Genomic DNA, 25,422 nt, shown 5'->3' with positions numbered 1-25,422 from the left:
ACGCAGGCGCTTATAGCTATGGTGCAACAGCACGAGCAGACCGCTAAACTCTTGCTTTCGGTTAAGGATTCCTCCGTCGCCAAGGCGACGGCAGACAAGGTCCCGTGTGCTCCGCTCAAAACCGAGGTTGAAGGCATTGAAAAGGTTTGCAGTGCTCACATAATTATCTCTCTGCTTTCCCGCGCTCTCCAGCTTAAGTTCCGTCTTACAAAGACGAACTCGTTCGCCAAGCCCCTAATAAACAAAATGGGACAAATAAACCCGCTGCGCCTGAACGAGCTTGTGTTTCCGGTGCCAAGAGAAAGGGGCCAGGAGGACTCCAGCAGTTGCCATCTGTCTGTCTTCGACTTTATCGAAACAGTTTTGTTATGCAAAGCGCCAAAATCGATTTTAGACTTGATTTCATCAGTGCGATTTCCTTAAAAGCATGCTACCATGCTCCTATACAAGTTTGACTGAAGGTTTTTCGTTTTCTCAACATACAGACCTGCCTTGCTGCCGAGTTTCTCACAGAAACTATACTCGATGCCTCCTGTTCAGTCTCAAATTCGCAAACCTTAGTTTATGGAGATTGCACCGTCGTAGTCCTCACCTTATACCTGTAGTCCGTTAATAATGGTAGACAATGTACGAAGTGAGGCCCTTCAAGTGGAGAGTAATCGTTAACGGGCCGCACCTGCAGCGCTGACGACAGGAGTGTACTACAAACATACAACCGTTACTACGGTTGTCGAAAAAACTGCTGATGCCAGCAGATCGTCTATAGTTCGCGCTGGTTCCTTGCTACTTACCAGGTCGGTATAACCCCCAAAGGCGACGGTTTATCAAAAAGTCACTGCGTCCCCCGAGTGGCTGCTGCGCCCAGAAGCCGCCGAGCTATCTTCGCCTGATAGGCACCTTGTTGGTCGGCCTCTCCGCTTTCGAGAGCCCTCGCACTGTACCACGGTATGTCTTAATCGACTCTTTGAATTGCTACCACGACGCGTTTGGCAGCTGCCGGTGATACGACTTGGCATGGATATCTCCACCTCCCAGGCTAGTCTGTTTACTGTGACGGCGTGATGAGGAGAGCTTTCTCGCAGCTGTGGTAAGCTTGCAATTTACTGGCGGTCCTAGTGAACACAACGTCAGACCACCATCCCTTACAAGTCAACGACCTTAATAATCGAGGTGTAGCTCCTGTCAGATAGGACGCTCCAACACCGAGCCGGCGATAACCGGGTATTTCCGGTTCCGGTACTGGTTGTCTAGAAAACCAGTACCGGGGAGCACTCCCTAGATCGTCCCCTCGTCGAGGTCGCTGTACGCCCACAATGTAGAAATGATCTTCATGGTGCATCAAAAATGAGATCGACTGCCAGGTACCTCTATTACCCAGTGAAGTAGCAAGCTATCTCGGACATCTATTTCTATTCTCCATGTTAGCTTTTAGAATGATACTTGTTCAGAAGCCTGTAACAAGTGCTGTATGTGAACCACTATCGGACATAGCGAGACCAGCGCCTCCCAAACCACCAGCTTGGGACGCGAGAAATCTTATTCAAATTACTTGCCCTAACTTGAATAATCCTGCAACGTACCTATATAGAAGAGCTGCCGCACCTTTACTGTTAGCATCAGGCCGCAGGGTCAATGACCTTACCCTACTACACTGTAGCCCAGGCAATTACATAGATAACTTTGACGCTATTATTTTGTGTCCGAAATTCGGTTCTAAACCAGATAACGTGTCTCATCGACTGGACTCTCTTAGAAGCTTCGGAATAAAGTATAGACCCAGTAGGTAGTCTAGGTACGTCAACTTGTGAGAATTACACAAAATGTTAGGGGACACTGCGCTTATTTCCTTCAGACACAGTAGTCTCATCCAATCCGGCCTCGCCTACGATTGCTTTCGATCCATGATGTACTTAATCACTAAATTAGCTGGAAAACTATCCAATTACTTAGCGATATTTTGGCTTAAGTTAATTGGGAACATGACTTTCTTTAGACGATCTTATCGCCGAGATTCTGCGGATCGGATGCGATTTCGAATGAGAAATCTCTCAAACCAGTTTAACGTCAGATTCGAACCTGGGATTACAGTTTAAATTCTCAATTTCCTTTAATGCATCATTATAACGAGTTATTGTGATTTCATGGGTTGCAATAAGGCGTATATATTTATTCTTTCTCTGAGTTATATGACAGTAGGTGTAGCCCTAACGCTTGCGCGCCCGCTGACTCGCCACCAGGAGATAATAAACAGGTCTCAATGAAGATCTCAGACGTGGAACGGAACACATAATATAAAAATTTTACCTTCCAATAAAATTATTATTATGTTTCCTTCCACGTCTGAGATCTGAGTAATGCCTTCCTGGCAGGCTACTAGGCTACTTTTATACCGACGGTACTTCTCCTCAACAATGACATGGCGGCGGCGAGTGGCGGGGGGCGGGCGTCTGTTTGCAGGAAAGGGAAGCGGAACTACGTCACGGCGAGGCGGCGGAGCGACTACATAGACGCTAGCGGCATCTATCGGTCACCGGAGGCGTTACGCTCTCAATGAAGATCTCAGACGTGGAAGGAAACATAATAATAATTTTATTGGAAGGTAAAATTTTTATATTATAGTAGGTACTAATTTAATTACAAATGGTTTTCGCTATACTATTAGATAGGTTGTAAAACATGTAATATGTTTACATACACGATTTCGAATGGCTTTATAATTTACGACATCTTCAAACATTGATGCATGTCTAAATAATATACCTAATAATTAAAACTTCTTGGCTGGTGTCAACCCTGCTATAGTTCGTTTTTTTAGCATTAGAAAGAACTTGCAAGAAGGTAAGCGATCTTGACATGTCTTTTAATTGAAAAACGCTTTTTAAAAATCAAAAACTATTACTTATGAAAGCAGAAGAATATAAATGATCGTATTAGATTCATAATTGTTAAATATTTGCCGTAACTTATTTTTAAAATGTGTTTTTCAATTATAAGACACATCAAGATAAAAAAAACGAACTATAGCCATTGCGGAGGCATAGGGGGGGGGGGGGCACTTTATGTGGCCGATTTCCCGATGGGGAGGGGGAGGGGCATATAGTTAGTTTCAAATTTTATTCTATAGGGGGGCAGCATGAATCTAGTATTAAACTGGATTGGGCATGAGTGGTGGAGATAACTGACAGAACGGGATAGTCTTATGTATCTTATAGTATAGTAGCGAAAGCGCTATTATTGTTTGTCCGTGTCACAGTCTCACATATTTTTTGTTCCCCACCGTAAATTTAGTATGGATTATGGTGGGCAACAAATAAATTCGACCAATCATAGTGCCGCATTGCGTATGTTTTATCCCTCACGGAGGCACTCGTATACCACTTCTATAGGATGCTACCTTCTATGGGGGGCAGCCTTCAAAATTACGTGCACAACCAAAACAGATATATACAATTTCATTCATTAGTCATTACCAATCACACAGGAGATAGTAGAACAAAGCAATTAAAGGTTTATTTATGTACCTTAATTAGTTCACAATTTAATTATCCATTGTGTTTTACGTACAAAAAATTGCTTACGGCTACATCTCACTACGAACAATAGTCGAATAGAATAGCTAGCAGGATGTAGTGAATAGTTCGTTCCCATCGTATTTTCCCGGAAATAGAACAGATAACTAATCTACAGTATGAAGGCAATCAATTGTCTGTAAAAGTACTGTTGATAGTAGTTTTGGGTGGTCAAAGTTGTACTTTATAATTACCAGTCGAAATTGTCCCGCTGCACCTTATACCTTAGCAATAGAGAAATATAGTAAGACAAGAGTGCTCACTCCATACATCAGTTCAGACTATTAATTTCAGTGTCTACATCTAGCATCGAGTAGCGGAACTATCAGTACTGCTACTTGACAATAGATGTTCCGATCGGAAAGTCTTATCTCAATAGCATAACACTTTCCGGTCGGTGCTACATCTATTGTCAAGTAGCAGTACTGATAGTTCCGCTACTCGATGCTAGATGCTAATAGTCTTTTGGTACTAAAACTGATGTATGGAGTGAGCACTCTATGTATTTTTTTCTCTATACCTTACTTAGGCGCAAGCTTTAGGCACGCTGGCATGGCGACAAGTACTGTCCTACTATAACATTACTATCTATCTCAGGCGGTTGGTAATGAAGTTACGCGATGATTGATTTGCAAGTAGAAGGTACCAGAGTTTGGGACTAGAACTATAGTTCGTTTTTTTGCATTAGAAAGAACTTGAAAGAAGGTAAGTGATTATGACATGTCTTTTAATTGAAAAACACTTTAACCTTTTAACCGCCAGCAATTTTTGATCGTGCGTGCTCGTGTCGCCACCGACAGTAATTGTACCACACAGAGTAAGGTTGGCATAGTTACGGGAGTTATAAGGGTGGATCAACTATTTCTTGTTGTTATTCTGTCCGGTCAGCCTAGAGACAATAGTAGCATAGTTTGTTAGAAGACATTGTACACCGCCTTCTTCTGACACGCTTGGTAGACGACCCTCAATGGAAAGGGTTTATAAGTATCACAAAAAAGCGCGTTTAGTGAATTTAAATGGGTAAAAATCAGGTTTTAAAGAGTGACCCAGGAGAACGTAACCATGGCAACGAGTGACAAGAAAAAGTTGATTTACCCATAAATGTGCTGTAAAAACCAAATCAGATCTTTGTCTTATTTATCAGACTGTGGCGAAATGAGCTCGATTTGTAATGTCTTATATATCAGACTCTGGCGGTTAAAGGGTTAAAAATCAATAACTATTACTTATGAAAGCAGAAGACTATAAAAGATCGTATTAGATTCATAATTGTTACATATTTACCGTAACTTATTTATAAAATGTGTTTTTCAATTAAAAGACACATCAAGATTGTTATTTCTAATGCAAAAAAAAAAAAGAATTATAGTTTATAATATATTACAGTTTTACTTAACATAACACAAATCAGCTTCACGCACACTACCTGACCAACTTCTTAATACGCCAAGGTTCAAATTAAAAATAGGACAATTTTGTATGCTATGCCTTACGAGGTTAAACGGACGATAATCTTGAATGCATAGTAGGGTAACCTGGGGCCTATTTCTCGAACGATATTAGTCTAATATTATTAGTGTGTTGTCATGGCAACCCATACGATTTGACAGTTCATGGACTAAGGGCTGATTTAGACGGCGCGCGAACTCGTATGCGATTTTAGTTACATTGCGGACTGTTGGTTACGTCCAATTCAACCGACCGATCATAACCCGCAATGTAATGAAACTCGCATGCGAGTTCTCGCATCGTCTAAATGGGCCCTAATAATATTAGTCTAAGGCCCTGGTCTCCTATAAACGCCATCGGCCGCTTACAGCGTCTGCGTCACGATGCTTACTATAGAGATGTACTGTTGTGGTCTGTTTTAGACGTCGACATCAGCGTCTTTTTTGTTCAAAAACGTTGACGCTGACGCCAGACGCCGCGTACAGCATAAAATAGGAGACCAGGGCCTAATACCGTTCGAGAAACGGGCCCCTGCTGGTACCTATATATCTAGAAGGCGTAGTTATTCCGTATGGAGAGCGAGGTGTCGATGTTGAAGTAGTCTGGCGCGGCGTGTAGCAGCTGCTGGTAGTCGCGCGTGTACAGCTCGGGGTGCTGCTTCTTGTGCGCGTGCTGCGCCAAGTCCAGCAGCGGCCGCGACTGCTGCGCCACCGGCACCTGCCAACACAACAATGTTCTGTTGGCAGGTGCCGCAAATGTGCTCGCAAATATCTGAACTAAGCCTCTACAGGGTCATTTTTGGACCGTTAAGCCCTTGCTACACGGTCGCCGACAAGCCCCTCAGACCGCGTGGCCTTGGTCTGGACGGACCGTGTAGACAGTTGTTTCCAACAAAATTTGACCGAAACTGACCAAGGACAGACGGTTAGAAGGCTTGTCGGCGACCGTGTAGCAAGGGCTGCATATTGTGCGAGGTGATTAGGTAGGTCATACTGAACAGCTTTTTCTATGTTTCAACCCCAAAATCCCAAATAAAAATTTGACCTTCCCATAGAAAACGTCGACATCCACTCGATAAAAATGTATGAAACGGCCAAAAAATTTGTAATTTGTAAAATAGGACAATTTTGTATGTTATTTTAGTATAGTTTGTATTGTATGTATGGGCCTTACGAGGTTAAACGGTAGACCTTTGTAATGATAACCTTGAATGTATAGTAGGGTAACCTGCTGGTACCTATATATCTAGAAGGCGTAGTTATTCCGTATGGAGAGCGAGGTGTCGATGTTGAAGTAGTCTGGCGCGGCGTCGAGCAGCTGCTGGTAGTCGCGCGTGTACAGCTCGGGGTGCTGCTTCTTGTGCGCGTGCTGCGCCAAGTCCAGCAGCGGCCGCGACTGCTGCGCCACCGGCACCTGCCAACACACAAACAGGGATGATGACACATGTTGAATTTTATAACTAAATCTAGTTAAATAGATAGAAAATTAGCAATTTATCACAATACATTGGACATTTAAAAAATATATGGGAATAATAAAAAAATACAAGGCTTTAAAGTTTCAAAAAAAAAATTTTTAACTTCCAAATAGGAAAATAATAATGATACCATTCAATTCCTTCCATTTTATTCAAAAAAATATTGTATAGCAACCATACACATAAACGCCATATTTCACCGACAAAATCGCAATTTCCTTGTTTTCCATACATTACATGATGACGTCACGATGTATTGCCATTTTCTAAGAAGCGTTTCGTCAGTAAAGTGCGGGTGCCAGACCATCTTTTGTGACTTTTGTATTGCTTTAAGACAATGGATCCCATACAGACATTTGATCCTCAAAACAAACCAGATCGATTGATACCATTCATAAAAAATTGTCAAATACCCTATTACAATGTCGTACAGTCGCCATTAGATATTGGGAGCGGACAAGGTGTTCGCTAATATCTGAACAAAGCCCTATTATCAAGACGGTAAAGTGCATGTTTTTGAGCGCCTTGGCCGCTCCGGTATATTTGTAGCGACTCTCTATTTTACTCAATTTTTATTATGGTCTGATCTAGCTAGCGCAGTGATGGTGTAACCTGTAAACTTGTATAGTTTAAGGTGATCCTGATGTCTCGAATTTTTCAGGACGGCCCGATTTTTAGCTACCTATGGAGTTTGGTGTTGTCCTTAAATTGGGAAATACAGAGTGCAGCTAGCTGCAAAATTGGATGGACACAGTATTAATTAATTTATACATAGAGTGGCCATGCAATTTTACGGCTGGGCTAACCATACCTACATCGAATTATGATTATGAAAACACGGTTACATTAACAAACCTTGTAATAAAAAAAGCGATGAGAAATCAAAGCAATAAGTTTACATTATTCGAGAACAATAGTATTTTCACAGTTCGATGAAGTAGCCTAAGAGCCATATTCGAACTTTAAGATACGTCAAATACTACCTACATATTGAAACGATATGGATTGGATATGTCAGTGTCAAACAAGTGTCAATAGTGACGTTTCTTCAAACAAATACGTCACTTTTGACACTGACATATCTTGGTGATGTCTAATAGATATCTAGTTCAAAATCAGAATCGGGCCCTTAGTTTCCAACTTGCCTCCAAAGTGATCCAGAAATACTGCGTGTCGAAGGGATCGCTGTAGGTGGCCGAGGCCTGGACGATCGTGTAGGCGGGGCGGTCGTTCTGCGTGAAGGACGGGTCGGTCGGCGCGTCGTACGACCACGCGACTATGGACCCCGAGCGGGGCCACAGGGTCAGCGTGTTGTGGGCCGGCCCTGAAAAATATTATTATTATTTGTATCTCCGTTACAAACTCTCGGGTTTTTAAGCCCGGTCATTTTGGCGTGCGTGGGGATATAGATCCAACACGTAGAGGCCGTTTGGAGAGCTTTGATGTCATGTTGTTATTATTATTATCTCTATTTATTTTTCATCACAAGTTAGGTTATTTATAATATGGATATAAAAATAAAATAGAAAAACATTTACAAAAACAATACAAAATACTTATAAACATATTATAAAAAACCTAACCTAGGGCGCCGCCAGCAGCGGGGCAAGGCCCAAGCTTATTATTATTATTCTCTTTATTTATTTTTGGTCTTAAGTTAGGCTATTTTATAATATGGATATAAAAATAAAATACAAAAACACTTACAAAAACAATACAAAATACTTATAAACATATTATAAAAAACCTAACCTAGGGTGCCGCCAGCAGCGGGGCAAGGCCCAAGCTGCCGGTGGTCAGGGCTGCAGAGAGAGGAACCGGCGGACTATCCGCGCCGTGTCCAAGATCACCGCCTTCTGCATCTGGCCCTTGATCCAACCACCTAGCGAGAGTCTCTCAAGATGTTGGTCGAGACTCTTCGCTATTAGACCGTTCACTGAAACGACTATCGGGACAATGATCGTCGAATCAACATCCCACATGGCGGTTATCTCGTGAGCCAAGTCTAGGTACTTGCTGGACTTGTCCTTCTCGGCTTTCACGAGATTCTCATCATGGGGGATGGTGATGTCAACGAGCACGGCCCGGCGTTGCGATCGATCTATTATCACAATGTCAGGCTTATTGGCTACAATAGTCCTGTCAGTGATGACAGATCGATCCCAATAGAGCGTGGCACGACCATTCTCGAGAACTGGCGCAGGTGAATACTAATTAAGCACATTTTTTTTTTTTAAACTGAGCCATTAGTATTTGTTATTTATTTCAACTTGATACCTCCACGCGTTTCTAAGAATAACCCTAAAACAATTTTAAACTGAATAAATACAAACACTTGGTTTTAATTTTGTTTACAACAATAATTAATACTTCTGCATATCATAACGGTGGTCCAGTACATCGTGTTGTTTTTATCGACATCGACCAAAGTGTGTGTCCTCGCACTATTAAGCTGTCAACGCATTTTTGCTCTCGCCGGCCGGGGTATGGTTATGCTTATGAACCATATGCGTAAACGAGGAGGTTAGGTGAACCTTCCGCGCTAAAGATAAGGTTCTATATCGTATGATCACCGTGACTCACCGTCGAAAGCGAAGTGAAGCGTGCAGTTGGTGCCAGAGCAGAGCCTGCTTTCGAGCCGTAAGCTGGGCATCGTGGCGAACGCCGTGGGCGGCGGCATTTCGATGAACAGGGCTTCCGCGCTGGAAATAAGGTTTAAAGTTCAAGTACACTAAAAATTGAAATAGATGTCATAAATATATAAAAGAAAAAGTGACAGGGCTTTGTCACTTTTTCTTCCATGGTGAAGGCCGGATCAAGTACACTGTTTACTTCCATTGGAACGTAAGATCGATACAACAAGATTAACGAGTTCATAATCTTCGTGCACAATTCATTCAAATTTTATCGAGACGTCGCCCTAACGAGTCTTACTCACCTACCACTACTATGAAACTTTAAATTATCACAAAATATATCTCAAACTGGTATCAGTCTGTCTAATAGGGAGTATTACTGCAATGTTCTGCCACTAGAGAGCAGCTCTAGCGCACATCCTAAACCATAGAGTAACTTGTACTTTACATTACATACTACACCTTAAACAGTTTTTTGACAAGTTTTCAAAGATAATTTATTGCGATTAAATATGACATTAATGCATCAAGGCGGTTTGTTTACAGGGAATTACCGCGAAACCCTAAAAAAATAATTTCGTTATCTGCTTAATGCAAGAATGATGCAGATAACAAAATTTAGATTTTCGTATTTCGCAGTAGACGCTCTGAATATGCTAGTGGCTCCCCCTACGCAGAGTTTTGCGTATTTTTCCCTATTCGAGCGAGATAACAGTCATACCAAGCCAAACTTACACGAGTAAAAATCCATTTTTTTATGAAATACACGAATAAAGTATTGAGTACGTATACATACTAGGAATTCGGCAACCTGGTCCTGAACATCGGCAGATTGCAGAAAATGTATTGCGCGCAGTCCTCCGCCAAGTCAGCTTTCACTGTAAATAAGAGAAAACCGTTAAGCTAAGTCAATTATTAAAAAAACTAGATAGAGCAGCCAGGGGCTAAGGCCCCTCATCATCATGATAAGCCATGATGTCCTTATTGCGATTCTGTTTATGACCTAAACTGAATCGCTGAAGAATTGAGCTATATAAGTTATATAGCTCCGTCCTTTAGGATTTACATATGTCCTAAACAGAATCGCAATAAGGACATCCAGGTAAGGCCCCAGATCACGTAGTTTTTACTCTAGGATAGACCGGTCAAAGCGGCTTTCAATACCACTCGCAGTTAACCGTCCATTAAAGAAACGACCGGGGTCTTAAAACCTCTCTACCTAACTTTTATTGTCGTAGCAAAAGTGAAAGAGATGCTTAATGTCACAGGTCAGTCAGGCTTTGTTTATTGGCGTATTATAGTTGACTTCAACACTTAGTAAAAGCGGCCAAGTGCGAGTCGGACTCGCCCATGAAGGGTTCCGTATTTAGGCGATTTATGACGTATAAAAAAAAACTACTTACTAGATCTCGTTCAAACCAATTTTCGGTGGAAGTTTACATGGTAATGTACATCATATATTTTTTTTAGTTTTATCATTCTCTTATTTTAGAAGTTACGGGGGGGGGGGACACACATTTTACCACTTTGGAAGTGTCTCTCGCGCAAACTATTCAGTTTAGAAAAAAATGATATTAGAATGATATTAGATGATATTAGAATTAATGATATGATTTTTGAAGACCTATCCATAGATACCCCACACGTATGGGTTTGATGAAAAAAAAATTTTTGAGTTTCAGTTCGAAGTATGGGGAACCCCAAAAATTTATTGTTTTTTTTTCTATTTTTGTGTGAAAATCTTAATGCGGTTCACAGAATACATCTACTTACCAAGTTTCAACAGTATAGTTCTTATAGTTTCGGAGAAAAGTGGCTGTGACATACGGACGGACAGACAGACGGACAGACAGACAGACATGACGAATCTATAAGGGTTCCGTTTTTTGCCATTTGGCTACGGAACCCTAAAAAAGTGCAACGATAGGAATACGATCTTCTTTAACACATTCACTGCCCCCGACGCACATGTGCGTCCACCGTCATACAAATCTCAAATACGTGATAGTAAACTTACTTGACAATAGGTACTTAACTGTTTGTAAACTGGAATAAATATACGTATATACTTTAAAAACAAGATCTGTATAAGTCACATATTCTCTATGGAATGGTATGTAGCCGCCAGTTTAGCCGTTTGGCTAAGATTGACCGTCATAGGCCCGGCCCGGCTATGTCCTGTGTCCCGGCCCTGGTCAATATTCGTCACCGTAACGCCAGAGATGTTAATGTTGGTCGGAGGGGTTCACGTGTGATTGTACCTACCTTTGTATTTATAACAATTTTTCTCAAAAATGGATGGCAAAGTCGACGTTGCCGGTTAAAAAATAGGTCGCGAAGTGCGTAGTTTATGGTCATTCAAAAAATTAAAAAGTTATAAATTTTGCATTGCATACAAATTCCATTATTTAACGAGTTCCAAACTTTTTAAAACTTTAAATGGCCATATCAAATGAGGGCATAGGTCCATTAAACAGCCTAACAGATGATCAGCATTTATTATGATAATGTTGGTACCGCGACTATTTAGGTGTCTCAAATACGTTGGTGTATTTTCAGCAGAAAAATACACTTCTTTTTTTTTAAAGGCGGCAAGCAAATTTTTTTAATGGTTTTACTTTTTTCTGTGAGAATTAGAACGTTGCTTCTGTAAAATATTTCTATTTCTTGCAACATTTTTGAGAAAAGCACTATATATGACTCGGCTGGAAGGCTACTTGCTGGTTTCGGATTCAATTAAACGGACTCCCAAGGTCGTCCGTTTAAACCGAATCCTCAGCCAGCAAGTAGCTACTTCCGAACCTCGACAATAATGTACTATACCTGTGTAGTTGAGGCCGGAGTCCGCCAGAGCCCTCCGCATCCGGTCGATGGTGTAGGTATCAATCTTAGTCACCGTAACGCCAGAGATGCTGGTCGGGGGGGTCACCGTGTGATTTATTATTTCTGTGTGCTGAAAGTGGGAAAGGAGATGAGAAAACTTAATATCAAAATACATTAACTTAATTAGAAATTTGGAATTTAAATCCCCGTAGTTTTTACGTAATAAATACGCATATTATTCGTCCACTAAGTGGCCTTGGAGGCTTGGACCTTGGCAAAGATGTCAGAATTTTGGAGAGCAGCGCATCATGGTATACAAGATCATAGAGAAAAAAATACATAGAGTGCTCACTCCATACATCAGTTTTAGTACCAAAAAGACTATTAGCATCTAGCATCGAGTAGCGGAACTATCAGTACTGCTACTTGACAATAGATGTAGCACTGACCGGAAAATCTTATGCTGTTGAGATAAGACTTTCCGGTCGGTGCTACATCTATTGTCAAGTAGCAGTACTGATAGTTCCGCTACTCGATGCTAGATGTAGACACTGAAATGAATAGTCTGAACTGATGTATGGAGTGAGCACTCTTGTCTTACTATATTTCTCTATGACAAGATGGAGGTACTCACAAACCAGTAGTGGCGCTGCAGGCCGGTACCCGCAGCGTCATAGGGCTCCAAGGGCAGGAACATGATGATGAGCGCCGCTAGACCCGCCACTGCCGTTGGCAGCCACAGGCGCTTCCGGGAAAACAGGAGCTCGATGCCTGACTGCAAACAACGGGTGTAGGGGCGAATATAATAACGGATAATTGATGGTAACTGATAATAGTTAAACGGACCCAAAAAAAAACATAGTTTTAAAAATTCTGCATAAGAAAAAGGTACAAAATAATACTTTATGGAGAACATTTTCGCCTTACAATACAGATGGCGCCCTTTGGTTTCTTATACCATAGAGAAAAAAATACATAGAGTGCTCACTCCATACATCAGTTTTAGTACCAAAAAGACTATTAGCTTCTAGCATCGAGTAGCGGAACTATCAGTACTGCTACATCTATTGCCAAGTAACAGTACTGATAGTTCCGCTACTCGATGCTAGATGCTAATAGTCTTTTTGGTACTAAAACTGATGTATGGAGTGAGCACTCTATGTATTTTTTTCTCTATGGTGCTACATCTATTGTCAAGTAGCAGTACTGATAGTTCCGCTACTCGATGCTAGATGTAGACACTGAAATTAATAGTCTGAACTGATGTATGGAGTGAGCACTCTTGTCTTACTATATTTCTCTATGCTTATACATACAGTCTCCCTCGCTGCAGCTATAACAGTCGTTGCTTTTGTGGCCATGAAGCTTATGAAACCTTCATTAATTCATAAAAACAGAGTTTAGGAACATGGGAAGTAAAATGTATGCAAGGAATTATACTCACCACAGATAAAATTAAACAAATGCACAAAAAATTAAAAAATATGTATGTCAAAAATATGAACAAACTTAAATAAATACATCAGAAAAATAAAAAAACTATTTGCGCCCAACGTGGGGCTCGAACCCACGACCCTGAGATTAAGAGTCTCATGCTCTACCGACTGAGCTAGCCGGGCTGTGGCTTCCTTGTCGAAACTTACTTCCTCCTGTTTTTATTAACAGATATTATAGAACGACAGAGTTCTAATTTCTAGGTAAGTATTTTTTCAGTTATAAATATACTCATCTCATAGTAACGGGTTCAAATGATAAGAACATACAAAACATCAGAAGAGTGCTATTTTTACGTTTTGGCTTTACGAATTACCGCCCGTGGTTTGTCTAAAGTTTTACGTCTTGCCTTGGCCAGGAAGTGAGATTTTCTCCTCGCGTAGCGGGGAGAAAATTCCACTTACGGGCCTAGGGTGACGTAAATTTTATCATGTAACTGCTAAAATGAATACCAAAACCAACGATTAGCTCAAAAATCATCATGTCAAAGAAAATAAACATATATTGCTTAGAAATAAAGGAAAAGTGCAGCGAGATTAGGAACATCAGAACCGGTACGGACACCAGCAGAACTTTGAACTTTCCGTAGAACAGTGATCGCTTACCACAGCGCTGGTGACGAGCGCTGCCAACCCAAGATTCAGCAGCCCCACGAGGAAGTCAGGGGTGTTGCTGGCGCTGCGGCCCATCACGGGCAGCATCAGCGAGTTGATGCGCAGGCACAGCGTGAACAAGAACATCAGAACCGGTACAGACACCAGCAGAACTTTGAACTTTCCGTAGAACAGTGATCGCTTACCACAGCGCTGGTGACGAGCGCTGCCAACCCAAGATTCAGCAGCCCCACGAGGAAGTCAGGGGTGTTGCTGGCGCTGCGGCCCATCACGGGCAGCATCAGCGAGTTGATACGCAGGCACAGCGTGAACAAGAACATCAGAACCAGAACGGGCACCAGCAGAACTTTGAATTTTCCGTAGAACAGTGATCGCTTACCACAGCGCTGGTGACGAGCGCTGCCAACCCAAGATTCAGCAGCCCCACGAGGAAGTCAGGGGTGTTGCTGGCGCTGCGGCCCATCACGGGCAGCATCAGCGAGTTGATGCGCAGGCACAGCGTGAACAAGAACATCAGAACCAGAACGGGCACCAGCAGAACTTTGAATTTTCCGTAGAACAGTGATCGCTTACCACAGCGCTGGTGACGAGCGCTGCCAACCCAAGATTCAGCAGCCCCACAAGGAAGTCAGGGGTGTTGCTGGCGCTGCGGCCCATCACGGGCAGCATCAGCGAGTTGATACGCAGGCACAGCGTGAACAAGAACATCAGAACCAGAACGGGCACCAGCAGAACTTTGAATTTTCCGTAGAACAGTGATCGCTTACCACAGCGCTGGTGACGAGCGCTACCAACCCAAGATTCAGCAGCCCCACGAGGAAGTCAGGGGTGTTGCTGGCGCTGCGGCCCATCACGGGCAGCATCAGCGAGTTGATGCGCAGGCACAGCGTGAACAGGAACATCATCGCCGGAACAGACACCAGCATTTCTACGAACAGCTGCTGCCATGCTGCAACAAACAATGGACACTAGAAAGTTGATTTCGCGAGAGGTTAAGTTAAATTGAAATTATATCACTTCATCAATAAATGACACTGAAGATTTTAATAATAAACGACACCCGACACCTATAGCACAGAATAAGTAATAGTATTATCATACAAAACGGCCACGCACCGCCCTGCCCCGACTCGCATTACCTCGCCCCGTGCTCGTCCCGCGACATGAATCTGGCGGACGTCTGGCGTACTCTCAGTAAAGCGACTTACCCACACATACACAACGAAGCGTGTACATAAGACGTGCCGTGCACACATATAAACGCAAATGATTTTTGATGTATGGCGTGTCCGCCCTGTGCCTACAGATAGTGCGCAAGGACGCGGGCAAAGATGACGATACTCACGATATAGCAACTCGCCAACTCGCCATTGGCAGTATGAATCGCAATGCAACTAAAACTTGAAGCGCGCGGAACGACCGGCGGTTTAGACAAGCTTAGCGCCCGCATACTGTCGCGGCGGACTCGTGCTAAGACTACTAATTAGGGTCGGTTGCAGCAAACCATTAGAAGAGCGTTCGCTAAATTTTATCGTATGAAAAGTTTCATACTACACTGCGGATTGGTTGCTGCAACTGGCCCTTAGAGATTCAAATATTATGACAGTTACCCGGTACTCGTAGATACCGCGCCAGCATGAGTGGGATCACGGAGAAGACAGACATGAGAAACAGCGGCACCGCGATCACGTAGCGCATGGTCGTCAGCGAGGGGACGCATGTCATGACGAGGAGCAGCACGGCGAGGATGGTACGCGTTGCCGCTGACGCTTGCAGCGCGCGGAACGACCGGTTAAGAGAAGGTTAGCGCCCGCGATACTGTCGCGGCGCACTCGTGCTAAAACTACTAGAGATTCAAACATGACAGTTACCCGGTACTCGTAGATACCGCGCCAGCATGAGTGGGATCACGGAGAAGACGGACATGAGGAACAGCGGCACCGCGATCACGTAGCGCATGGTCGTCAGCGAGGGGACGCATGTCATGGCGAGGAGCAGCACGGCGAGGATGGTACGCGTTGCCGCCGAGGTTTGTAGCGCGCGGAACGACCGGTTAAGAGAAGGTTAGCGCCCGCGATACTGTCGCGGCGCACTCGTGCTAAAATGACTAATTAGAGATTAAATATGACAATTACCCGGTACTCGTAGATACCGCGCCAGCATGAGTGGGATCACGGAGAAGACGGACATGAGGAACAGCGGCACCGCGATCACGTAGCGCATGGTCGTCAGCGAGGGGACGCATGTCATGGCGAGGAGGAGCACGGCGAGGATGGTACGCGTTGCCGCTGACGCTTGCAGCGCGCGGATCGACCGGTTAAGAGAAGGTTAGCGCCCGCGATACTGTCGCGGCGCACTCGTGCTATAACTACTAGAGATTCAAGTTACCCGGTACTCGTAGATACCGCACCAGCATGAGTGGGATCACAGAGAAGACGGACATGAGGAACAGCGGCACCGCGATCACGTAGCGCATGGTCGTCAGCGAGGGGACGCATGTCATGGCGAGGAGCAGCACGGCGAGGATAGTACGCGTTGCCGCTGACGCTTGCAGCGCGCGGAACGACCGGTTAAGAGAAGGTTAGCGCCCGCGATACTGTCGCGGCGCACTCGTGCTAAAACTACTAGAGATTCAAACATGACAGTTACCCGGTACTCGTAGATACCGCGCCAGCATGAGTGGGATCACGGAGAAGACGGACATGAGGAACAGCGGCACCGCGATCACGTAGCGCATGGTCGTCAGCGAGGGGACGCATGTCATGGCGAGGAGGAGCACGGCGAGGATGGTACGCGTTGCCGCTGACGCTTGCAGCGCGCGGAACGACCGGTTAAGAGAAGGTTAGCGCCCGCGATACTGTCGCGGCGCACTCGTGCTAAAACTACTAGAGATTCAAACATGACAGTTACCCGGTACTCGTAGATACCGCGCCAGCATGAGTGGGATCACGGAGAAGACGGACATGAGGAACAGCGGCACCGCGATCACGTAGCGCATGGTCGTCAGCGAGGGGACGCATGTCATGACGAGGAGGAGCACGGCGAGGATGGTACGCGTTGCCGCTGACGCTTGCAGCGCGCGGAACGACCGGTTAAGAGAAGGTTAGCGCCCGCGATACTGTCGCGGCGCACTCGTGCTAAAATGACTGATTAGAGATTAAATATGACAGTTACCCGGTACTCGTAGATACCGCGCCAGCATGAGTGGGATCACGGAGAAGACAGACATGAGAAACAGCGGCACCGCGATCACGTAGCGCATGGTCGTCAGCGAGGGGACGCATGTCATGGCGAGGAGGAGCACGGCGAGGATGGTACGCGTTGCCGCTGACGCTTGCAGCGCGCGGATCGACCGGTTAAGAGAAGGTTAGCGCCCGCGATACTGTCGCGGCGCACTCGTGCTATAACTACTAGAGATTCAAGTTACCCGGTACTCGTAGATACCGCACCAGCATGAGTGGGATCACAGAGAAGACGGACATGAGGAACAGCGGCACCGCGATCACGTAGCGCATGGTCGTCAGCGAGGGGACGCATGTCATGACGAGGAGCACGGCGAGGATGGTACGCGTTGCCGCTGACGCTTGCAGCGCGCGGAACGAGCGGTTAAGAGAAGGTTAGCGCCCGCGATACTGTCGCGGCGCACTCGTGCTAAAACTACTAGAGATTCAAACATGACAGTTACCCGGTACTCGTAGATACCGCGCCAGCATGAGTGGGATCACAGAGAAGACGGACATGAGGAACAGCGGCACCGCGATCACGTAGCGCATGGTCGTCAGCGAGGGGACGCATGTCATGGCGAGGAGCAGCACGGCGAGGATAGTACGCGTTGCCGCTGACGCTTGCAGCGCGCGGAACGACCGGTTAAGAGAAGGTTAGCGCCCGCGATACTGTCGCGGCGCACTCGTGCTAAAACTACTAGAGATTCAAACATGACAGTTACCCGGTACTCGTAGATACCGCGCCAGCATGAGTGGGATCACGGAGAAGACGGACATGAGGAACAGCGGCACCGCGATCACGTAGCGCATGGTCGTCAGCGAGGGGACGCATGTCATGACGAGGAGGAGCACGGCGAGGATGGTACGCGTTGCCGCTGACGCTTGCAGCGCGCGGAACGACCGGTTAAGAGAAGGTTAGCGCCCGCGATACTGTCGCGGCGCACTCGTGCTAAAATGACTGATTAGAGATTAAATATGACAGTTACCCGGTACTCGTAGATACCGCGCCAGCATGAGTGGGATCACGGAGAAGACAGACATGAGAAACAGCGGCACCGCGATCACGTAGCGCATGGTCGTCAGCGAGGGGACGCATGTCATGGCGAGGAGGAGCACGGCGAGGATGGTACGCGTTGCCGCTGACGCTTGCAGCGCGCGGATCGACCGGTTAAGAGAAGGTTAGCGCCCGCGATACTGTCGCGGCGCACTCGTGCTATAACTACTAGAGATTCAAGTTACCCGGTACTCGTAGATACCGCACCAGCATGAGTGGGATCACAGAGAAGACGGACATGAGGAACAGCGGCACCGCGATCACGTAGCGCATGGTCGTCAGCGAGGGGACGCATGTCATGGCGAGGAGCAGCACGGCGAGGATGGTACGCGTTGCCGCTGACGCTTGCAGCGCGCGGAATGACCGGTTAAGTCCTGACTGGAAAAACAGTTTCATTTTTAGGGTTCCGTAGCCAAATGGCAAAAAACGGAACCCTTATAGATTCGTCATGTCTGTCTGTCTGTCTGTCCGTCTGTCCGTCTGTCTGTCCGTCCGTATGTCACAGCCACTTTTCTCCGAAAGTATAAGAACTATACTGTTGAAACTTGGTAAGTAGATGTATTCTGTAAACCGCATTAAGATTTTCATACAAAAATAGAAAAAAAACAATAAATTTTTGGGGTTCCCCATACTTCGAACTGAAACTCAAAAATTTTTTTTCATCAAACCCATACGTGTGGGGTATCTATGGATAGGTCTTCAAAAATGATATTGAGGTTTCTAATATCATTTTTTTCTAAACTGAATAGTTTGCGCGAGAGACACTTACAAAGTGGGAAAATGTGTGCCCCCCACCCCCCCCCCCCCCCTTTAACTTCTAAAATAAGAGAATGATAAAACTAAAAAAAATATATGATGTACATTACCATGTAAACTTCCACCGAAAATTGGTTTGAACGAGATCTAGTAAGTAGTTTTTTTTTATACGTCATAAATCGCCTAAATACGGAACCCTTCATGGGCGAGTCCGACTCGCACTTGGCCGCTTTTTATTCATTGATCTGCCTTGATATGTCTGTAACCAGAATGGTGTGCGCTTACTTTCCGCATTCTTCTCCTTGAGATTGCTCCATGACTTACTTTAATTTAGACATTGTAATGTTTTATATAATTGATCTATACAAATATTGCAATGCGTGCATGAAGTTTTTTATACATTATTCGTATTCTGGATAGAGCATATAGGACATCGTTCACGTTCTATAATCGATCTGATTTTTTGATACAAAATATAGGACCTTCGTGGCTTTCAAAGTACAAACCTTTTTGCTACTCCAAGCATCATAGAGTTGTGATGTTATCATGGCAACAAGGACATAGGGTATCCAGTATATCGGGACAGTTATCCACTGATGAGAAAGATATCTGCAAAAATTTAATTCAAGATTCATTATTAAATTTTTTCTCGCGTTTCTATAGTTAACACGCAATGTCAACTTCTTCGGACCACCGATTTTGTATTACTTCCTTGCTTTAATTACCCATTTACGACCATCCCATATTAAATGTGTTCTCGTAAAAACTGTGACAGGCAACGTATCTACATCAGAATCCGACATATGCAGCAAGTAGTTTGAAAATTCGTGTATATAAGCAAATCAATGTGAAGATGCCAACTTCAATGCGTACGTATGTCTGGGCGTTCGTAGACTTATACTGTCAGAACTGCAAACTTGAATTTATAAAACAGTCGGGACATATCGTATACGATGCTAGTGTAGTTTTTATCAATAAAGTTGGCCAGCTGCGTTGACCGTGTCATAGAGAAAAAAATATATAGAGTGCTCACTCCATACATCAGTTTTAGTACCAAAAAGACTACTAGCATCTAGCATCGAGTAGCGGAACTATCAGTACTGCTACTTGACAATAGATGTAGCACCGACCGGAAAGTCTTATGCTGTTGAGATAAGACTTTCCGGTCGGTGCTACATCTATTGTCAAGTAGCAGTACTGATAGTTCCGCTACTCGATGCTAGATGTAGACACTGAAATTAATAGTCTGAACTGATGTATGGAGTGAGCACTCTATGATTTTTTTCTCTATGACCGTGTACACGTAGGAGGGCTTAGGTCCCTTCGTAACTGGCGTTTTGTGTCTAAGCTTGTGAGACGGTAACAGAGAGAAGAGACGGTGCGGGAATGCTTTACGCGTGCAATAGAGTATTTAAGACCAAGTTCGGCCTGGCCAGCCACATTAGGGCTCACGCTAAACAACGTCCATAATATTTATTTAGGGTCGCCGTCATCGAAAACGATGAGGACTATATACCACGTGTCCCAAAATTCAACGATAAGCTGGCACCAGAAGATGGACTTGCTCATGACTAAACTCCGAGTCGTAATTAGATTCCAAAAAAAGCAAGAGAATGTTGCCACTGCAATAATTTGATTGTAAAATAGTAAATTCCTTTTTATAAATAAACACGCTAAGATAATTTATTTATTGGTAATTTTACTCCTACTATTTAAAAAAGTACTTTTATTTACTTATTTTTACATAAATACAAGACGCGCTAGTAAAAAGTGGCAACATTGTCTTACTTTTTTTGGAATCTAATTACGACTCGGAGTTTACTCGAGGAAAAAAAAGAAAAAACATATATCTAAATTTATTATGGAATTACAAAAAAAAAAAAATCGACACCCCTAGTCCCTAGTGGTATTTTAACGACCATGTCTACAATTTTTCTTTTTTTTTCCTCGAGTAGTCATGAGCAGGTCCATCTTCTGGTGGCAGCTTATCGTTGAATTTTGGGACACGTATATAGTTTCATCAGTACCTGAGTTGCGTGGTGGTGGCGCTCGTGATGAGCACGAACGCCAGCCCCGCGCCGATCGCGGCCAGCGTACTCAGCAACCGGCCCAACACCGCCCAGCCTAAGCCGCGGAACGTAGACTTGCCTGCAATGGCATACATTATACTTTGTTTAATAAAAACAAGAAATTGTTACAAACTTTAAAAAGAATAGAACTCCAAATCTGTGGAGTATCGAAAAACGAAAAGGAAAGTTTATAGATCTGACAAGAGAAATTAATCTTCACCATTTTATCTTAGACTTTATAAAGTGTACCTCACACCTACAATCAATTATTTGCTTAAATACTTAGTCTTTTTAAAAGAAGCATTATCTATAGTACGGCCCTTCTGAGGTGAACTTTTCGCTTCGAACCTTAATCTTTCAAACAAAGGCCATTGTCTCTATTATCGCAAAACCGCTTGCTCCCGACTTAGCACGTGCCAGTACAACATTCATATTGAAAAACAACCGGTATCGTCATAGTATTAAGGTTCAAATTTAATGTCACTGATATTCTATATATTACGTTTTGGTAGTGTAGGACGATAAACCGCCCCGAAGCGATACGGCGATTTTTTATACTTTGTTTAATAAGCCGTGTTTGGTATCGTTTCCGTATAATCGGTATCACATTGTCACCATAGAATATTATAAACTTAAATAAAATACTTACATAGATTGGAGTATCGAAAAACGAGAAGGAAAATAAAAATTATCATCGGTTTGGGTTTATAGATCTGACAAGAGAAATTAATCTTCACCATTTTATCTTAGACTTTGTAAAGTGTACCACATCACTCCTACAATCAATAATTCTTTGCTATCCTTAAATCTTATTAAAAGAAGCATTATCTACCCGAAAACAACGTTCATAATACGTAATTCATAATTTATTCATTTCTTTTATGGGTTTTACAAGATTTTAAAGTATTTACATGTTCCAGCATAAACCCCGTTGGGGCACAGCAATAAACATAAAGACTTAAAAAACTAATACTTAGAAACTAGCACACACTAGCAATTAACATTATTAAGACTTATAATTAAGATACTCCTTTATATTGTAAAATGAGTTTTCAGCCAAGAACTTTTTTAGTTTGTTAAAGAATGTTGAATCTTTATATGTTTTAGATCTGACGTTTGTACGGGATAGAGTCAAAAATGCTGCTGCTTGTATGTCAGATATAAGTAATATGTATTATACTCACGCACGCCCACGAGGAACACATAGTAGCCGACACTGATGAGCGCCACCACGGCCACCAGCGCGTCCACTAAGTACGCCGCCCACAGCGGGTACGCGATCATGAAGCTGTTCAGGTAGTCGTAGTACACCATCGTGGTCGGCTCCGCCTGGCATCATTCAATAGGGATGATGACACATGTTGAATTTTATAACAAAATCTAGTAAAATAGATAGCAAACGAGCAATTTATCACAATAATGTGGATATTAGAATAAAATATTGAAAAATTACAAAATTACAGGACCTGAAAGTTTCAAAATTTAAGTTTTTTTTAACTTCCAAAAACGATAAAAGTAAGGGTACCATTCGATTCCTCACATTTCATCCAAAAAAATATTGTATAGCAACTATATACATAAACGCAATATTTCACCGACAAAAACGCAATTTTCTTGTTTTGTCCATACGGGCGATGCGGTCCAGATGGGCGATGACGTCACGGCCTCTATCCGTTTTGTATAGGGCGTTTCGCGAGTGAAGTGCGACTGTCGAACTTTGACTACAATTTCTGACTTTTGTGTTACTTTAATGCAATGGGTCCCATATAGACATTTGATCCTAAAAACAAACCCGATCGATTGATACCATAAAAAAAAATTAGTCATGTAGCCTATTAAATCACTAAAACTTGCAACACAAACTGATTACAAAGAGTCTGTAAGTAGAATTCTTACTACGAGCAACGAGTTATTAAATAGAATAGGTATAGTCCAAGAAAAATTCGTGCTTGAAATTTGATAACGAAATAAATGTCACTGTTGCATCCCGTGCATAATGCGGTAACTCTGGTTGTCAAAAGCTGAGCTGACATTTGACAAGTCTGTTACCCATAGAAGGTAGGATCCTATAGAACTGGTATACGCGTGCCTCCGTGAGGGACAAAACATAAGCAATGCGACACTATGATTGGTCGAATTTATTTGTTGCCCATCATAATCCATACTAATTTATGGTGGGGAATTAAAAAAAATGTGAGACTGTGACAAGGACAAACAATAATAGCGCTTTCGCTGCTACTCCTACTGAAAGATACATAAAGACTATCCCGTTCGGTCATTTCCCCCCACCCCTCATGCCTGATCCAGTTAAAATACTAGATTCATGCTGTTACCACATAGCAAAATATTGAAAATAATGCGCCATCTAATTGGTAATAGTTGCAATTTATTAATATGTAGAATAAATGTTTTATAACTACGTCAGTTCGAGGTTTATTTCCTGCGATCATTTGCGAGGTGAAGATGTTTACCTTTTCTGCAAGTTCAGGCATGTCGGCCATGTTGTTGACGAGGTTGAGGAGCATGTCCCCGGCTGCCTGGAGCACGCCCGGCTGCAGGTTGGTGGGGTTGTCGTTGCGCGTGTGGTACACGTTACCCCATTTCGTGAACGCGATGTCGATGCCTGCCAACAGGTCAAATCAAATAAAACCTTTAACACAAGGAGACACAGGAAAGGGTAAAACTCTGTTGCTATCCCATGTTGGCTTATCAATCCAGATACCGCATTAATGTTGCAATTTATTTTATAACTACTCATTTCGCTGTTATATGGTTTTTTAAGGAATCGGGATCTCGCCTACTGCATGCCATTTTATAGTTTGGCAAGTGTTGTGGAACTTATCAGTGGACAATAGGCAGAGTCATACTGCCATATTGTGCTAGCACATGCTACTCGTAGTATAATACTAGTATGTATCATAACTCCAAAAAGAAGGATGAATGTAGGTTTTTTGGTTCTACTGTCGCTGACAAATATAGTTTGCCAGACTACAGTTTATTGGCGTTATTTATAAACGCACTACAAGCCTCAATCGTTTGTATCTGTCATTTTGACTTAAGTATTTGGGTCGCTTTACTTCACACTCGGGTAAATCCATTCGACCCTCTCAGCAAATATCTACCCTATTACCTTTTCTTAATACCAAAATCGCATAATCTGACAGATGGATTTACCCGAGTTTGAAGTTAGATAAATAAGGTTTGTAAAGTTTTATGAATAAAGGGGTAAATATGTAACTTATTCTTATATGAGCTAGGTACCCATTCTTACCGTAGAACTGTCCGTAGTCCCGCCATATCCTGAAGTCGGTGTCCGAAGGCACGAGCCCGGAGCCGAACAGAAACTCTCCGAACGACTGAGCTGAGGGCCGGTTCGTGGACTTGGCGTAGGCCCGGACGAGCCGTGAGTCCAACGTCTAAAATTAACGTACAATTATATTATAACTATACTTCGTTTTTTTTAGCATTAGAAATACGGTAAACAATGTGACAATGTGCAGTTTCACACTACCCTCCCCGTCCCAAAATCATAACTCACGGCGATCTTTCGGGAACGCCTTTCTTGATGTGTCTTTTAATTGAACACATTTTAAAAATAAGTTACGGTATATCGGATCTTTTATAGTCTTCTGCTTTCATAAGTAATAGTTATTGATTTTTAAAAAGTGTTTTTCAATTAAAAGACATGTCAAAATCGCTTACCTTCTTTCAAGTTCTTTCTAATGCAAAAAAAAACGAACTATAGCGACCCGCCCCGGCTTCGCACGGGTTAACAAATTATACATAAACCTTCCTCTTGAATCACTCTATCTATTAAAAAAAAACGCATCAAAATCCGTTGCGTAGTGTTAAAAAAGATCTAAGCATACATACAGACAGACAGACAGGGAAGCGACTTTGTTTAATATTATGTAGTGATAACAATATCGTTATTCTCTACAAAACTTCCTTGTATTAGAGCTTCTGCAAGAGATTATTTAATTTCATTTTTAGACTATTACGTAAGTAAAAGAAAGAAAAATCGAGTCATAAAATTAAACAATTAGGTTTCCGAGTTTGCACTATAATTTAAGGTTTGGAAGCTTACCATGTGGCATGTCAGGACATTACATCACGACGCGATCATTCTTTAACACAAGAATGTGATAGAAATCAGTGCCCAAGTCTACAGTATGTATCATCTGGTAAAGTTAGACCAAGAGAAGTCTGCAACGATTTTGATAGCACACTAAGTGCAAGTGTTATTTAAGTTTGATG

At 43.1% G+C, this 25,422-nt stretch overlaps 1 protein-coding gene and 1 non-coding gene across 2 annotated transcripts in view; both read right to left on the bottom strand.

Annotated features, from left to right (window-relative positions):
* Positions 1-6,262: 6,262 nt before the first annotated feature.
* LOC134656387 (endoplasmic reticulum metallopeptidase 1-like) overlaps positions 6,263-25,422 on the bottom strand; it is a 35,797-nt gene continuing 16,637 nt past the window's right edge. The window contains exons 9-23 of the mRNA XM_063511910.1: positions 24,437-24,581; positions 23,637-23,788; positions 22,350-22,494; positions 21,124-21,244; positions 19,603-19,705; positions 18,526-18,718; positions 14,830-15,011; positions 14,442-14,642; positions 14,054-14,221; positions 12,589-12,729; positions 11,955-12,084; positions 9,928-10,009; positions 9,079-9,197; positions 7,641-7,819; positions 6,263-6,431 (exon numbers count right to left, since the gene is read on the bottom strand). Of these exons, the coding sequence (XP_063367980.1) occupies positions 6,264-6,431; positions 7,641-7,819; positions 9,079-9,197; positions 9,928-10,009; positions 11,955-12,084; positions 12,589-12,729; positions 14,054-14,221; positions 14,442-14,642; positions 14,830-15,011; positions 18,526-18,718; positions 19,603-19,705; positions 21,124-21,244; positions 22,350-22,494; positions 23,637-23,788; positions 24,437-24,581 (2,229 nt within the window). The 3' untranslated portion in view covers position 6,263. The remainder of the gene's footprint in view (positions 6,432-7,640; positions 7,820-9,078; positions 9,198-9,927; positions 10,010-11,954; positions 12,085-12,588; positions 12,730-14,053; positions 14,222-14,441; positions 14,643-14,829; positions 15,012-18,525; positions 18,719-19,602; positions 19,706-21,123; positions 21,245-22,349; positions 22,495-23,636; positions 23,789-24,436; positions 24,582-25,422) is intronic.
* Positions 13,501-13,573, bottom strand: Trnak-cuu (transfer RNA lysine (anticodon CUU)). Its single transcript has one exon. It is a non-coding gene; the product is annotated as a tRNA-Lys (tRNA).

This window comes from Cydia amplana, chromosome 2 (genome assembly GCF_948474715.1).
Source record: "Cydia amplana chromosome 2, ilCydAmpl1.1, whole genome shotgun sequence".
Lineage (NCBI taxonomy): Eukaryota > Metazoa > Arthropoda > Insecta > Lepidoptera > Tortricidae > Cydia > Cydia amplana.
This window is presented reverse-complemented; position numbering and strand designations above follow the sequence as displayed.